Source organism: Meriones unguiculatus, chromosome 6 (genome assembly GCF_030254825.1).
Source record: "Meriones unguiculatus strain TT.TT164.6M chromosome 6, Bangor_MerUng_6.1, whole genome shotgun sequence".
In the NCBI taxonomy this organism is placed as follows: domain Eukaryota; kingdom Metazoa; phylum Chordata; class Mammalia; order Rodentia; family Muridae; genus Meriones; species Meriones unguiculatus.
The window spans coordinates 41,745,357-41,763,215 of record NC_083354.1 but is presented as its reverse complement, the minus strand read 5'-3'; the positions used below and the strand labels follow the sequence as shown (position 1 = coordinate 41,763,215).

General features: G+C 38.5%; 1 protein-coding gene across 4 annotated transcripts in view; it reads left to right on the top strand.

The window, feature by feature from the left end:
* Positions 1-17,859, top strand: part of Smarcc1 (SWI/SNF related, matrix associated, actin dependent regulator of chromatin subfamily c member 1) — a 107,353-nt gene that overhangs the window by 32,351 nt on the left and 57,143 nt on the right. For 3 of the 4 annotated variants that reach the window (XM_060385226.1, XM_060385225.1, XM_060385228.1), the window contains exons 9-18: positions 35-160; positions 2,670-2,791; positions 4,106-4,230; positions 5,722-5,781; positions 9,459-9,496; positions 11,562-11,683; positions 12,456-12,527; positions 14,701-14,814; positions 15,655-15,808; positions 16,654-16,767. In XM_060385226.1, the coding sequence (XP_060241209.1) occupies positions 35-160; positions 2,670-2,791; positions 4,106-4,230; positions 5,722-5,781; positions 9,459-9,496; positions 11,562-11,683; positions 12,456-12,527; positions 14,701-14,814; positions 15,655-15,808; positions 16,654-16,767 (1,047 nt within the window). The remainder of the gene's footprint in view (positions 1-34; positions 161-2,669; positions 2,792-4,105; positions 4,231-5,721; positions 5,782-9,458; positions 9,497-11,561; positions 11,684-12,455; positions 12,528-14,700; positions 14,815-15,654; positions 15,809-16,653; positions 16,768-17,859) is intronic. The other variant, XM_060385227.1, reaches the window with a different exon arrangement.

Below are 17,859 nucleotides of genomic sequence, written 5' to 3'. Positions count from 1 at the left end.
GAATCATAATTGTGCCAATTTGGTGTGATTTTAGGTTCATGTAAAATGGATATTGGACACTGATGTTTTCAATGAATGGATGAATGAAGAGGATTATGAAGTGGATGAGAACAGGAAGCCAGTGAGCTTTCGTCAGCGAATTCCAACAAAGAACGAAGAGGTATTTTACTTGGCACTATTTCTTCCTCTGGTTGCTTTTGTTTTCATTTTTATAAATGTTTTCTTTTTTGATAAACTGCCACATACACACCGAGAAGCATCTTCAAGAAAGTATATGTACACATTAGTGACTTAGGAACCATCTATTTGTTGGCATCTTACTAGAAAGGGTAATGGAAATCCTAATGGAGCATTAAAATGTAAATGTAAATGGTTCAGGTAGTGTAGTAATTCTGCTGGTTTTGTCCACTAGATACAAGCTTTAATTGTCTAAAGATTTATTTATTTCTTATGTATATAATATTCTGCCTACATGTGTTGCTGCACACCAGAAGAGGGTCCCAGATCTCTTTCTAGATAGTTGTGAGCCTTCATGTGATCACTGGGAATTGAGTTGAGGACCTCTGAAAGAGCAGCCAGTGCTCTTAACCCTGAGCTATCTCTCCAGCCCTTAAACTAATGTGTTAAATGTATATGTGTGTTATGTGTATGTGTGAATGCATGGCATCTGTAGATGACAGAAGAGGGTGTGCTTCTGCACGTGGAGGTTCAAAGCTTCCTCGTGCTGGGACTCAAGCCTTGAGCAGCCACTGTTCTTTACCATGGTGCTATCTCAATAGCCCCATTAATTTTTATTTTATGTGCATTCATGTTTGCCTGCAGGTTTTTCTGTGAGGATTCTGGATGCCGCAAAACTAGAGATTATAGTCAGATGTGAGCTGCCATGTGGGTACTAACCCATGTTTTAATTTTTAAATGCATTTTAAAATTTAGTCAACAAAGTAATAGTAACTTTCAGATTTTTAAATAATATCACATGATATCTTAGCTAACAGTTTTCCTGAGGAAAACCAACTTTCTTAATATATTTTTATAACCTCAGTGCAAACACAATACTACAAAATACTGGTCTTAACGTATCTCAAGAATTAAAGTACTGCATTGGAAATTTAGCAAATAACATTCTTTATTATTGTTAAATCTAAGTCCTTATTCATATGAAGATAATACTATGAAACCTATTACTTCACATGCTAACCTCTAAAACATTTTGATTAAGTGAACTTCAGGTTTTTAGCTACTTACTCATGATTGCTTATAAAGCACTATTTGTGCCAGGAATGATGGTGCATGGCTTGAATCCTAGCACTGAGGAGACAGGAGCAGGCAGATATGCCTTTGTGGGTTTGAGACTAGGCTAGTCTGCATAGCTAGTTACAGTCACATAGTGAGATCCTGTCTCTAGAAACAAACAAAACCTCACAACTTGTGGGCTACAAGTGCCACTAGAGTAAGACTTGGGGCCACAAAGGGAGCCCTTTGTAACTGTTGGGTTTATGGCAGTCCAGTGAAAAGACCTGTGGGATTCTAAGATTGTTTTTATTTGTTTTGCTTCTTAAATTTCCTTTCTGTGCATTGTATTGTTTTGAACAAGTGTTTGCCCTATAGTCTGACTTAGTAGCTCAGGCTGACTGGAATTGACAGTCCTAACCCAGCCTCCCTAGTGCTGGGTTGCAAATGTATTTCACCATGCCTGGTTTATACTTTATTCATTCATTCGTTTGTTTGTTTGTTTGTTTGTTTGTTTTTGGTATTTATATTTTTGTATGTATATGTGTGTGTGTATATATGTTTAACCCACTAACTGAAAATAGAGACATTTCATGTTTTTATACCTGTGACCTTAATACTAAAACATCTTTGTCACACTGTATATTGTAAGATTTTATTTATTTTAAAAATTTTAAGTATTTGGGTTTTGTTTTGTTATTTCATTATAGTGTTTCTCTGTGTAGTTCTGGCTGTCTTGGAACTAGGCTATCTGTAGAGACCAGGCTGCCCTCAAACTTAGAGAATCTCGGGATTAAAGGCATGCACGACCACCACCAGCTATCAGACTATTTTATCCATGACACTTTTGGGAGGATAATTTGAACTCCTAATTTCTTAATTCAGTAGCAGGTATCATTATATTAGTTATTTACTGAAATGCTTTTTCCATCCGAGAGTACAAATATTGAGCAGTGATGGTTTTTGTTTTGTAGAGTTTGGCTTGTCTTGTAGTATATTTTGAATATGTGTGGAATTATGATTAGTATTTCAATTCTGGTGACTTGCCTAAGATAGTGGTTTTCAACATTCCTAATGCTCTCTCAGTTGTAATGACCTTGAACCCTAGAATAATTTTTGTTGATACTTCATACCCTAATTTTGTTTCTATTAAGAATCATAATGTAAATTTATCTGTGTTTTTTTCATGGCCTTAGGCAACTCTTTGAAAGGGTCGGTCAAAGCCCTAAAGGGTCACAGCTCACATGTTGAAAGCCGCTGGTCTTAGAGGCCCGGGAATGTTTCGTCACTGCTGGTATTTTGTGCTCAGTGTTGTAGCTTCATTTGCTCTGACCCAAGAAAGTCGGTACTGTATGGAAAGTCACCTTTGGACATAGGTTTGTAGAAACTTATGAACTGACAAAGTTGCCTGATGCTTATTTTCATTTACTTCTTCCTAGCCAGTCAGAAGTCCAGAGAGGAGAGATAGAAAAGCATCAGCTAATGCTCGCAAGAGGAAGCATTCCCCTTCTCCTCCACCTCCCACACCTGCAGAATCCCGGAAGAAGAGTGGAAAGAAAGGGTAAGATGTTTGTAGTGTGAGACAAACTTTGAAATGCTTTCCTAGGTGTTGGATATTTTGCCAAACAATAGTCATCCTTTTGACTTTGAAGTCTTTTGTTTTGATAGCTTGTCTTTCTAACTTGTTTTTATTGTTACATTAAAAATTTTTTATTTCTGTTTGGGTATGGAGATCATAAGAACTCATGTTGTCAGGTCAGGTACCTTCACTTGAAGGTACCTGTCTTGCCAGCTTGATCAGATAGTTTTGACAGGAGTCTTATTTATATAGGAAGACCTTGAATACAGTCTTTTTTCCTTGTTGGTAAGTACACTTTAACAAGGTAAGGAGTTTTGCAGTTCATGTCCTGAGCCTGTTACCTTGGCAATCAGGAGACAAGGTTGAGAGTACAGGTAAAGGTTTGATACAAAGCTATTCTGTAAACATGTTTTCTCATAGCTTCAGTCTTAGACACATAATTACTCTCTCTTTACTGATTTGACCATTTAATCACCATTTGTGATTAAATTGACTGTTGAACTGTTCGATGTCTGACAAGCCTAATAGCATACCTAACTGTTCTGAGTGACAGTTTAGATTTCTAATTGAATAAATTGCTGACAATATAAAATGAAACTTTAATGCTTTATGCAGTGCTTTAAGTATGTACTAAAAGTACAGATAATATTTGGTAATTCAGTTATTAGAAGTAAATATTTGATAATTTCAGACTTGCCTACTTAAATACATACATTTGTCTTTCTTTTTTGTTTTTGTTTGACTGTTTTTGTTTTTGTTTGTTTTTCAAGACTGGGATTCTCACGTAGACCTAGCTGTAATGACCTAGCTGTAATGGAGCTCTGTAGAATAGGCTGGCCTCAAACCCTGCCTCTGCCTCCTGAGTGCTAGGATTAAAAGTGTGTGCCACTACCACCTCACTCTCCTGCCACGTTATATTTGTTATACTTTGAAACAAGATTTCTTACATAGTCCTCTCTGTCCTGGACCTGGCTATGTAAACAGGCTGACCACACACTCACTCACATGACACAAGGTAGAGTCATTTGAGAAGAAACCTCAATTAAGAAATGCTCAGCCATCTTTCCACCCCCACCTGTTCTTTACTGTACTAATTCAGATTCCTCATGAATAGTAGAGTGACTCCCATTTCTTACACTAATCACTTAGAGTTTGGGATTCATTTCATGTTACTTGAGTCAGGTATCTAATTTGTTTTTAAACGTTTTTCTGAATAGAAGTAATAAATTAGATAGAACTTTAGCCATTTTGCTAAAAGTGTCTATAATTGTCCTTTTTCTACCCTATGTGTATTAGACAAGCTAGCCTTTATGGGAAGCGTAGAAGTCAGAAAGAAGAAGATGAGCAAGAAGATCTTACCAAGGACATGGAAGACCCAACACCTGTACCAAATATAGAAGAAGTGGTCCTCCCTAAGAACGGTTGGTGCTCTTCTGCATGAGACTGAGTGCTGGCTTTCATTTCACCATAGATCGAGTAGTGTGTTATGTTCTGGGGATACAGTTCTTTCTCTCTTAGGTTTCTGAAATAGCATATTTCTGTACAGCCCTGGCTGTTCTGGAAATCACATGTAGGCCCAGGCTAGCCTCGAACTTACAGAGATCTACCTGCATCTGTCTCCACCTCCTGAGTGCTGGGATTAAAGGCTGTGCCACTCTGCTTGTACCACATAACTCTTTTTTTTTTTTTTTTTTTTTTAAGATTTATTTATTTCATGTATATGAGTGTTCAGTCTGCGTTTACATCTGCCAGAAGAGGGAATCAGTTCACATTACAGATGGTTGTGAGCCACCATGTGGTTGCTGGGAATTGAACTCATGACCTTTGGAAGAGCAGACAGTGCTCTTAACTGCTAAGCCAACTCTCCAGCCCCCACCACATAACTCTTAACTTTGAAATAGGAATAGATTTTCTCCTAAAAGTTTTTAAAAGTTCTTACTTTCTCATTTTATTTATTGGTCATTTAGGTTTTTTTGTTTTGTTTTGTTTTTGTTTTTTGTTTTGTTTGTGATTTTCCTATTGAAAAGACACTCCAATCAGACAGGTACATACATTTAAAACTGTCGTCTGTATAGTGGTGTAAACCCATAATTCAAGCTCTTAGGAGGCTTATGCAGGACGATCATGAATTTGAGGTAAGCTTGGTCTTCATAAAAACTAAAGAAATAAAAATAAAATAAGAGATGGGAATAGTACTGCAGTGCATGCCTAGCGTGTGTGACATTCTAAGTTCAATTTCAGTCTCATCCCCAACAGTTTTTTAAGGGAGAAAATGAGTAATGTAAAAATCAGGTTCCTATAATGTCCAATACAGAAAAATGTTAGCAGGGATTCTACCGTGTGTTGACAAGTTAACTTTTCTGCATTTGTAGAATAGAAATATGTTGCTATTTGAGTGATTTATTACAGAATATGGCTGGTAGTTTGTGTTCTGATGTTTTTACGTGAATACTGGGCTATACTCAGGATATAATGATACACGTACCTATTTTAATTGTATTGTCTTGTCTTTAATTTCATTTATGTATGTGGACTTGTTTTTGTCTCGTTTTTTGAGACAGGGTTTCTCTGTGTAGTCCTGGCTGTCCTTGAACTTAAGTCTGTAGACCAGGTTGGCCTCAAATTTAGAGATCCACCTGCCTCTGTCTCCCAAGTGCTGGGATTAAGGGCATGTGCCACCACCACTGCCTAGCCTATTTATTTTAACTTAATTTTCTCTTTTGTCTGCATGTGTGTACCATGCAGGCCGTGGGAAGCCAGAAGAGGGCATCATATTCCTTGGGATTGGAGTTACACTGATCCACTTTGCCTGACCGCTTATCCATCTCTCCAGCTCCTTACTTTATATTTTTAAAATCAGTGTGACTTATTTTCTCTAACAAATGATTCTGCTGTTTTTTCCACTCTTGTAGTAAATCCAAAGAAAGATAGTGAAAACACACCTGTTAAAGGAGGCACAGTGGCAGATCTAGGTAAGGAAACCATCCCCAAATCTTTCTTGACTGTGTGAGAGCTTTAAATACTGCATTATTTATTTGAGATGGTTACTTTCGTTTTCCTTGTCTACTGTTTTTCAAGATTAGCCAGCTTCCTTCTTTACTGTCCTCTTTCAAGTTCCTACTATGATCCATTGTTTGTATTTCCTTGACCTGCAGTTGCCAGCATATGGCATTTTCTAACAAACTTGGCAGCATCTTATTTTCACTTGAAAATAGTTAGCATCTGGGTTTTAAAGGAATCATTCCAGTTACAGTATGGTTTTTATTGTGTGTTAATATTTACAGGGTTTGTGCAGATGTTTGCATTCTTAGAAGTTCAAGGATATTCACAATATTTATTCATGAGTTTGAGGTTAGCCTTGAACTACATAATGAATTCCAGGCCATCCTGGGCTAAAGGACTCTGTGTCCCTCAACACCATCCTCTTTGAACAAAATAAAGTTCTTACTTAATTTTGTGTATGTGATCTGAGTGCAGGCATGAATGGTGCAGTTTGTTCAGGCAGAGGGCAACAATTGGGATTCCACCATCCTTAAACAGTGGAATCCCAGGGGTTGATCTTGAACGTGGCAAGTACCCATTGGAGTGTGGAGCCATTTCCCAGCCCCTTAGGAAACTTTTTAAGTTTGCGTTTCATTTCTTCGTGCTATATCTGTGGCTTATGCCACAGTGGCACATACTGGTGCATGACTATTTTAAACGCCCAACGTTTAGGCAGAGCACTTCTGATGGCAAGTCAAAGAAGGCAAACGGGTGCGCTCTGAAGGTATGTCTACCTTATCCTGGTGTTATTGTCTGGCCTGTTGTACATTACATATATTCATTTCTCTTTCACAACCAAGAGTCACTGATTCAAATGCCAGAAAAGGAAATGCTAATTATAAGTCGACTTTTATTTCTTCCTTCTGTGTGGACAGACAATGTGGAAGGTTATGAAGCTGGATGTTTTTCACTGAAATTTTGCTAAACAAGGGTGGTAATTTGTAATTGATAACTTGTTTGGGTTTTTTGTTGTTTTGTTCTGATATGTTTTTAACTCAGGGTCTCTATTTCTGAGTAGCCTGGAACTCATTCTTTAGACAAGATTGGCTTTAAACTCTCAGAGATCTGTCTGCTTCCCAAGTGATTTGATTAAAGTGCATACCACAGTGCCTGGGTGGCAGGTTGATAGGTTTTGTTATTATTTTTGATGATTTGGTTTGTGTTTTGTGTGTGTCTTTGAGACAGAGTTTTTCTGTGTAGCTTTTTCTTCTTTTGCTCAGTCCTGGAACTCTAGACTGCCCTCAAACTCACAGATTCACCTGCCTTTGCTCTTGGATTAGAGCTGTGCACCACCACAGCTGGTTGACAGAACTTTTTATACCAGAGCATGCACATAATAATTGCTTATGTGAGAAGAGCCTAAAGGCTCCAACCACAATATAATGGAAAAGAAATAGCGTGAAATACCCTGACTTTTTCAGCATATATTATACACTTGTATTAGAGCATGACACTGCACTGAGTGTTGTGGCTGGAGATGTTCTTGCTCTCCAGTGGAGAATTAGGTTCTTTGAATTTGACATTGCTGTTTTTTTCCCCTGGCACTTTTCATTTCAATCTCAGCTGTAATATGACTTTGACACCAAGGCCGCTGTGACCTATCAGGTGTATTTTTTCTTCAATTTTATTTATGTGTATGGATGCTTGTTTGAATGTCTGTATACAATACCCTCACATATAAGGAGAGCCTAATTCTGGACTTACAGACCATTGTAAGCTGCCTTGTAGCTCTTGGGAATAGAACCTGAGTCCTATGAGTGCTCTTAACCACTGAGCCATCTCTCCAGCCCCTCAAATGTACATTTTGTTTTCAGAGTTGTAGCTGTTTTAGTTCCCTTCTTGGTCATAGAAATCTGTACTACTCCTTCTATTCTTGAGGTATTGGGGAAAAAAGAAAACAGGTTTTTATACCCACCCAGAGAAGCATAGCATATTTATTGAAGAGCATGTTGGGATATGAAAGAAAGATGTCGCTTAATATATGTCAGTTTTGGCCAGGTGTCAAGAGTGTCTTAGTCACAGAAACGTGTGAAAGAATAGAGAGCTTTTAGTGTTTGGGGCGATGAAACCCAGAGTCACGTGCATAGCGGGCGTGAACTCCACTCCACGCTTAAATTGTAATTTTTAACTATTAGTGTAATAGCATCTGGTAAGAGACTGATTTTCCTTAGGTTTCCTCATGCTTCATGGATTTTTGATTCTTACCTATATGTTACTCATCACTTGTTAGAAATAATTTATAGTTGATGGCAAGCTGCCAGTTTTGAATGGACACCACACTTTGCTCTCCTTTTTTTTCCTTTATAACATACTTACTGAGCCCAAGCCGGTTACTAGTGGCAGGTTAGTGGCGTCACCTCTGTGCTGCACATTTGTGTTCTGGGCAGTCATACACTTCACTGGTACACCCTCTTAGCTCTGTTTTACTAATAAACTATTTGACTAGAATAATAATGATTATTTATTTTTTACTCATTTGGAATGGAGACTTGAGTATTTCAGCAGGCTCTTCCCAAGCATGCTAATATTAAATGGCGTAGCCCATGTTGGGGGTCATCGTCAGTGATTTATATTGCCACCATGCTCTGTTGCTGTCTTATGTTACATACAGGACATGCTTTTAGCCTCAGAGACTTGGGTGTGTGTGTTTATAGTTCATTTTATGTTACTAATCGGTTCTGTGACATCAACTTTTCCCTCCCTGAGATAGAGTTTCTCTCTTTAGTCCTGACTGTCCTGGAGCTAGCTCGCTGAGGACCAGGCTAGCCTGTTCTGCCTCCTTAGTGATGAGGTTAAAGGCATGTGCTGACACCACCCCTGTTTTGGTTGTTGTTTGTTTTTGGGACAGTATCTCACTGTTGGCCCTGAGTGGTCAGGACTTCATTTTGTAGACTGGACTTCCTCAGAAGAGATGGACAACCTCTTTCTCCCTACTGGTGGGATTAGAGGAGTGAGCTGCCATGCCCGGCTACATCAGATAGTTTTGTGGATTTTTCTTTTAAATTTTATTGACTGTAAATTTGTTTGTTTTTTGGTTTTGTTTTGTTTTGAATTTTTTGAGACAGGGTTTCTCTGTGTAGCCTTGGCTGTCCTGGGTTCACTTTGTTAACTAGGCTTGCGTGGAACTCTCAGAGATTGGCCTGCCTCTACCTCTGTAGGAGCTGGGATTACAGGCATCCACCACCGCACTCAGCTTGTCTGTAAATTTTTATTTAAGGGATTTCATATGTGATTTCACCACTATTTGTAGTTCTGTAGACCAGGTGGCCTCAAACTCAGAACTCTCCCTCCCTTTGCTTCCCAAGTGTTAGGATTAAATGTGTGTGCCACCATCGCCCAACTGAGACTGGGTCTTCAGTCAACTCTCTTACATGATCTTGTTACCAATAAGATCCACATGATGATGTTATAATTATGATAACTGGCAGATATTAATTATGAACTTTTCATTTGCTTAAAAATTGGTATGATCTTCCATCTTAATGCATTTGTGTAAGATGATCATTTCTTCATTGTTAATTCGGTTTAGTAAGGATCTATTTTGTTTATGCTACATAACTCAAAAAGCAATGAGTGATTATTAAAACAACTTGTTTTGATTTTACAGATGAGCAAGATGAAGAAGCAGTTACAACAGGAGGAAAGGTAAAAGTTCATTTAAGCCTGTGTGAGAGGAGCTTCTTTTAGACACGTGCCCTGAGCAGAAAGAGAACTCAGATTGTTCTCAAACTGAACTCTGTCCAAGGATGTCTTTGAACTATTGATCCTCCATCCTGTTCCTTCTCACCACTGTTATTCCCGTGCCAGGTGCATGTAAAAATGGGGATTATACCTGAGGGGCTTGCAAATATAATGAATAAGCACCTACTACCTGGTCCCTGGTCCATTCTTGGCTTGTGACAGGGTCTCTCTCTCACACTTTTTTTTTTTTTTTTTTGGCTCATAATGACCTGATTCTTGGTCTCCAACGTAACTTAAACCATATGCATACTGTACCTAGCTTTTTTTTTTGAGTCATTTTTTCAAACTATACCAAATTTCTGTCATTAGCTACCACATTCAGTTAAATTTTCTGTTTCATACTCCCAGCTAATAGTTCTGTTTTATTGTTGTTTTAATTTGTTTTTTTGGACCAGGGTTTCTTTGTAGCCATGGCTGTCCTGCAACCCGTTTTGTAGACCAGGCTGTCCTCAACTAGAGCTTTTGTACACAGGATTTAATAAAGTTAACCCTAAATCAAGAGGTGGAGTAAGAAGCCAGCTGACAAGGATTAAAGAGTAGGAGGGCCTGTGAGGGGTGTTTAAGACAGCACGAAGAAGAGCTTTTAGCTTAAGCTCTGGCTTTAGCTTCGGCTTCTGCTCCTCAGTTCTCTGACTTTTTGGCCTTTGAGCTAGCAAGCCTTCAGTCTTGGGTTTTTGTTTTTGTTTTATCCCTTTGCTCCTGGTTTTTTTCCATCCAGAGCTTTCTGTCTCTCTGAGCTAGCAGGTTTTCACCCCAGCCACCTGTCTCCTGAGTCTTTATTGGTAAAACAGAATGGTTGGGTTTTTCATTTTTGCCTGTAACAACAGCTGATTTCAATCCCCAGGAGCGACTGTTAAAAGTTGTGAATATCATTCACGATGTGCAATCTGTGACATAGTTTTGCTGAGAAGAGATATCAGTAAAAAATTTCTGAGGCACTTGAACGATTTGATTTTAAACTGTGTGGTAGAGATCTGATCCAATAGAATTGGAGTGGGGTCCCGGTGTGTAGCTGTGTGTGCTGTAATTGAGAGGATCTGTTGGGGGAGCTGGTCTCCTACCATGTGGAGCCTCCGCATGGTAGTCCTGCTTGTCTCTCCAGTCACTCTGTAGACCAGGCTGCCCTCTGTCTCCCAAGTGCTGGGCCTGCAGGTGTGACCCGCCACACCCAGCGCACTCTCCCACAGCTCATGTTTAGTAGCCAAGTGACTGCTGCTGTGCGTCCTCTAGCTGCGCTTCTTTCTGTTAGTCATTTACCGCTGAGAATTTTCCTTTTCTGTACAGAAATACTAAGTAGTTTCTACTGTAACTCTAGGGTCATTACGAGGAATAAGTGAGTTAACTTATTAGGACTATTAGTAGGCACTCATGTTTTGTGTTTGGAGTAAAAGCAATCATATCTTTATGCTTTGTTAGAATCTTTACCCTTCTGGTAAATAATGTGAAAATTCGCAGTTGAGATTCATGATCATAAAATAATATGAGTTAAAAGGAAGCTGCTGTGAAGGGCTTCAGAGACACTGTGGCAACAGGGCATGGCTACTGTTCCAGAGGGTTCAGCTTTGATTCCCAGCATTCCCTTGGTAACACTTAAAACTATCTGAGGAACTGACACCCATTTCTGTCCTCTCTAGACACTGCATGTAAATTGTACATACCAGCACACACTTAAAATAACAACTTAAAAAAGTGAAAAGCTTTGGTGAAAAAAGGTTTGCTTCATGTGTCAGTAGTTCATGAATGAAACAGCAAGATAATCTTGTTAGATAATGTGAGTGTTTTGCTATTTGGATAAAGGAAAAATCAAATTGCCTGTCATTTTGCCACTTTCCTAGCTCTAGAAGTCAGAGATGTTCGTGCTTGAAAATTGTCTTTAGTTCTTCACACTGTATCCACTGTCTTCATTTGTGTGACCTGATGTCATGGATGTGACTTGTCTTTCTGTGAACTTCACTTTCATTACTTATAGGAAGATGAAGATCCTAGCAAAGGTGATCCGAGTCGGTCAGTTGACCCAGGTGAAGATAATGTCACAGAACAGACCAATCACATCATTATCCCCAGCTATGCATCCTGGTTTGATTATAATTGGTGAGTGGGCTTTTTCCATCTGAAGCATGGGACTGAGCAGTGGGAACACTTACTTCAAATCAGCTGTGTTGTTTTGTCTGTTCCAGTCTCACTGATACGTGTTTTCTTTTCATTATCCAGTTGTTCTCAACTTGTTGGTCATGACCTCTTTTGTGGTCACATATCAGATGTCCTGGATATCATATCTGTGTTATGATAACGGTAGCAAGATTCCAGTTATGAAATAGAAATGTAATAATTTTATGGTTGGGAGTACCCATAATATGACATGCTTAATTTTAGAAATCTGAGCAACTGTTATAAATTCTTGATCTTGGTTCACTTCATTACTGTGTTGCTGTAGTTACTACTCTGATTTTTGCCATTCAGTTTCCAAAGAAGTCTTTTTATTTTGTGCCATTTTAAATTTCTCTAATGTTTTGAAAATGAGTAATAAAATTTATGATTTTTATTGTCCACATAGTTTTTGTTGTTTTGAGACTGGCTCTCAAGCTTTATCCCATGCTAAGATCAGATTTTGTTCATCCTTGACTGTCTGAATTGTTGGTGTTACAGACTTTCGTTCCCAGCAGAAATTTTTCAGTTAGAATGGAAGACTATAGTATGCATAGACTTCAGTAGAAAACACAAAGCTTTGTAATTGTTTTTTTCTTCTTAAATATAAAGGATGTTGTCTAGTCAAACTGTTCTCCTTTGAAAAGTGAGTAATGCACAGCTCAAATTTTAAGATTTAATTCTCAAAAAACAATATCAATCTGCTCTTTTCTTTCAGTATTCATGTGATTGAACGGCGTGCTCTTCCTGAGTTTTTTAATGGAAAAAACAAATCCAAGACTCCAGAAATGTGAGCCCAGTGTTTCGTGGACCTTTTAGTGTTAATAGCATGAGTTTGTTGCTTTAGTTCTATGTATGAGTGTTTTGCCTGCATAAGAATGTGTTCTGTGTGTGTGCAATGCCAGTGAAGGCCAGAAGAGGGCATTGGTTCTCCTGAAGCTCCAGTTATGGAAGTTATGAGCCAAACCTGGGTCCTCTGCAAGACCAGCCACAAGTGCTTTTAACCACTGAGCTTTCCCCCCACTTCTCCTGATTCTTAAGATATAATTCTCAGTTGGTTGTTACTGCTCTTTATTTTTGTTTTTAATTTACAAAAAAGTGTATAGTATTTTTATCTCATTTTTGCATGGTCTTCAGAGGAATTTGTAGGTTTTCTTCCTAAACTTCTGATTATATTTGTCAGTTCTAGCACTTATATTTTTAATTTAGTAAATGGGTGTTTAGTAGAGGTTTGTCATAATAGCTTTGTTTTGTTCTGAGTGGGGCCTTTTTTTTTTTGGGGGGGGGGGGGTCAGGGAGGTCCAAGACAGTTTATCTGTATAGCATTGGCCATCCTGGATCTCACTCTGTAGATAAGGCTGGCCTCTAACTCAGAGATCTGGCAGCTTCTGCCTCCCAAGTACTGTGATTAAAGTCATGGGCCACCGTTGCCCAGCTGTCATAATAGCTTTTCATTGTCTCTGTGTGTTAGGATTTGCATGCATTATAATGATCTGGTAGGGAATAGAATCTGTCTCTGATAAATTAGTTAAAAGCTGCATTTGAATTGAGTTAAATTTCTAAAGCATTGGGTTTTGCACTAGAATTAGAAAAAACTGGACGCCATTTGCTTACCAGGAAGTATATCTTTTCCTTATGACCAGTTGTTATATATTTCTGGAAACTTGTTTTTTTGTTGTTGTTGTTTGTTTCCTTTATTTTTATTTCAATTTAGGGTCATACTATATAGGCCAGCTCAGCCTAGAATTCACAGTGATCTGCCTTCCTCTGTTTCCTGAATGCTGGGATCAAAGATATGCACAACCATGCCCAGCCTTTCTCTCAAAACTCTACAATTAATTCACAGCTGTCCTTTCTTAGAACATAATCTATTTTCATTGCATGTGTGTACTGCCAAAATAACCACTATTTAACCATGTTTTAGGGGAGAACCAGCTTACATAGTTTTCTATGTAAAGCGCATAGTACAACATAGAAAACTTATTAATATAGTCTGGTTGTACTTTTTCATGTCAGTTTGAGATTCTGTGCTTTGATGTCAGAAATAGTACTAACCTTCTAATAACACCACTGTTAGCATTACCTGAATCCAGGTTGGACTTCAAAAACCTGGATTGTTTTTTCCATGTTTTTAAACACTTAAGGATTTGGCGAGTCATCTCTTTATATTAGGCTTTTCTATTTTAGCCTTTTTCATCTGGTAAATTGAGTCATTTTTGTCTAGCCATGCTTGTTCACTAGGCTTTTTGCTCTTACGTAGCTTTCCTCAAGTTTTCTCAGACTTTCTTTTTGCTTGTATGCAAAAAATTGTTGTTAGAGGTCGTGATCCTTAACACATTTTTAAAAAGCATCTGTGGTAGAAACACTTCACCGTGCTGTGGAAGCCGCTGTGACTTAGAGTCCTAATTTTTCTTTCCTGTCATTAATTTATTTATTTTAAAATTCTGTGTCCAGAAGTTGATCTCTGTGATTGTTTGTCTGGCCAAGTCTCTCTTGAGTGTTCAGATTGCCCGTGAAGGCATAATGCTGTGTCAGAGCAAGTGTTGGGTGGAAAGTGAGTGTGACCAGAACTTGAGAGCACATATCCTAGATGTGTTGAGCCCTGCCCACACTCACCTCCCACCCTGGAGGGGAGGTGGCTCCTGCTGTGCTCAGTGTGTCACTACTCACGTGTGAACAGAATGATGGGCCTTTTTTGACAGAGATTTGGAGTGTGAGGTGAGCCGCCTCACGTACAGTGTGGAGAACACTGCTTAGCAGCCAACACTTGTTTTCTATCTTATTGGCTCTGAATTTGTGTGAACTGTTAGTACGATACCAGTGTTGTTGATGTTTTATATTGCTGTCTTCTGTTTTTTGTTTTGTTTTTCCTTAGTCTTGTCAAAAACTGTTAGTTTTGGGTTTGGGAATATTTTATCCAAAAGATGGAAATCTACCTTATAAATTTCGCCCTTGATTTTTAGATACTTGGCATATCGGAATTTTATGATTGACACATACCGTCTAAACCCCCAAGAATATTTAACCAGCACTGCTTGTCGGAGAAACCTGACTGGAGATGTGTGTGCTGTGATGAGGTAACATGTTTGACCTGGATCCTGTACTATAGATGCACTGCTGTTCTTTAGCCAATTTTGAACTTAAGATTTTTGACATTTTTGTTTACACGGATCATGTGGGCCAAGGGCGAGCTTGAGGTCCAGAGGAGTGTACCAACTCTCCTGGAGCAGGAGCTGCAGGCAGTTAGGAGCAGCCTGACAGGGATGCCAGGAGACAGAGTCTGGTTTCCGGAAAGAGCTTTCCTTCATCTGACCAGTTTAACCAATGCCTTCTTCACTACACTCATAGTGATTCTCTACTGTAATACTCATTTTGGTAACCTGTGTTGCATAGTTCATACATTTTGTTATGGTCAGGTTATATGACAAGAGATTTAGGTAGGGAGTGTATAGACCATCCCAGGACAAAGTTTAAATTTGGATTTCTTTCTCTTGAATTGAGTCAGAAAATGAGTGCTTTCATCGTGAATTTAAATGAGCACTTGTTTTCTATTTTCTGTGACTGAAACTATTACTTGATGACTACACACCTTCAGTCCCAGCCCTTGGGAGACAGGCAGGCGGAAGTTGGTGCCCTCAAGGCCAGCCTGCTCTCTGTAGTGAAGTGCAGAGCTACACAGTAGTACCACCAAAAATAGAAAACAGAACAAACAACCCACAGATATTATTTGAATTTCTTGACATTGTACTCAGTTTTGAGGTTGTATATTCTCCCTAAAACAGCACCAAGATTCTTAGCTGGGTTTTGACCTGCAGAGAACATGCTTTCTTCATTCTGTTTTGTTAATTGCATGACTACAGGTTTGCAGAATAGATTGGTTCATTCAGTTGTAATGTATGGAACATTTTATCTTTCAGGGTTCATGCCTTCTTAGAACAGTGGGGTCTTGTTAACTACCAAGTTGATCCAGAGAGTCGACCCATGGCAATGGGCCCTCCTCCTACTCCTCACTTCAATGTGCTAGCTGATACACCCTCAGGGCTTGTGCCTCTACATCTTCGCTCACCACAGGTAGGTTAGTGATAGCGGAGGTCTGCCTGATAACTGGGAACAGTATTCATTCTAGTGATAGGATAATTCTCTTAGTGCTGCTTCTTAGCAGATAGTTTTGGGATTGTTTATCTTTTGTTTTTTTTTTATTTTTCCAAATGTCAGTATTGTCCATAACAATATGTATATATAATATTTAAGGTAATATTGTGCCACCTTCTCTTTTGAAATTACAGAATTTTTTGTTAATCTTTACCTCTTTATCCCTTTGCCACCAATGTCTAGTAAATAAGCAGATAATACACATACTTGTCATTCAGTCTATCTTGGAAATGTTCATTTTCAAACCTTAATAACTTAACTAATGATTTCAGAAGTAGACATGCATTGTTCTGGAAAGATAATGTTCCAAACTAATAATAGGGTGTTCACACTGTATTTCCTCTTCATTGTGAAAGAGAATATATCATATTAGCTGAAAAATTGCCTGTCTTCTCTTACTTAAGGGAGCACCAGAAATATTTATCTTTTCATGTTGATTTTACAGTTTACTATGAATGCATACTTACTGTTTGTTGTTGTTATTATTATGTGTTTATAGAAACTTGACCAAAAGTGGTTTCTTTTTCTTTGTTCTTCTGATTTCTTTTTTGAAACAGTCTCACTATGTAGTTCTGACTGTCCTGGAACTCACCAGGCTGATGTTGAACTCTGCCTCCCAAATGCTGCTGTTCAAGGGGCGCACCACCGTGAAGAGCCAGTGTTTAGTTACTTAAAAACTTCTGCCCCTTGAGTTTAAAACTTCTGTCCCCTTGAATTTTTTTACTAGGTTAATACAGTCATTTTGTCATTTGTATGCTGCATAGGTCCCTGCTGCTCAACAGATGTTAAATTTTCCTGAGAAGAACAAGGAAAAGCCAATTGATTTGCAGAACTTTGGTCTTCGAACTGACATTTACTCCAAGAAAACACTGGCAAAGGTAAACTTTTTTAAGCCCACAAGGACCAACCGCTCTCATGTCTTCTTTTTCTTAGAACAAAGCTAGTCTCTCATAGGAGCCAGCAAGGTTTCTGCTTCAGTTTGATGCATTTCAACAATCACTTATGATTAGCAGATGGCTATTTTAAAATAACCAGACAGTATTTTCGAGGATAGCACAATTTGAAAAGTAAAGTAGAATGTATAGTAAGAATCCTGTAATAACGTTGTAATCTTTTGTATTGATTGAACAGACCATTCAGATAACAGAACACATTAGTGACCTACCTGAAAGCTGAGTTTAGTCACTGAAGCACTAAAAAGAAAATCAACCGGATAATGGTGAAGAAAGGACAAAACAATGAGAACAAAGAAACATGTCAACAGTCAAAATAATTTATATCAATGTAGGAAAAAAAAAGTGGAGGAATTTGATTGATAAGTTGACTATATAATGGCTAACACTGTTGTAGAACTAATAAAAGCATATTCAGAGGCTAGAGCTGGGCATGGTGGTGCACACCTGTAATCCCAGCACTCTGAGGGACAGACACAGGTGGATCTCTGTGAGTTTGAGGCCAGCCTTGTCTATAGAGTGCATCCAGGACATCCAAGACTACTCAGAGAAACCCTGTCTTGGGGGAAAAACAAAAACAGACAAATAAGCAAAAAACAGATGAAAGCAGCTCTGTACTTAGTAGTACTTGGAACCAAGCCTGAAAACCTGAATTCAGATCCCCATCGCACACATGAAAGCTGGATATGTTGTCACCTTCTTGCAACAAGAAGGCAGAAGACAGGATTATCCTTGTGAAGCTTGCAGGTCCAGAAGGCTGGAGTAGTCAGCACAGAGGCATACAGTAAAAGGGATATTGCCAAAAACAAGGTGTAAACTGAGGGCCCACACCCAAGGTTGTCCTCTGACCCTCACTGATGAATGCACACGCATAATATGCCTCTCAAAAATAAATCAGTACAGTTTTACAAACTGATTAAAATAAAGTGAGGAGGATAAATATATGGTTAACAAAAGAAATTGACTTTAAAGCCATAATAAAACTGGCAGATTTTTTAAAATTAAATTTATATATTT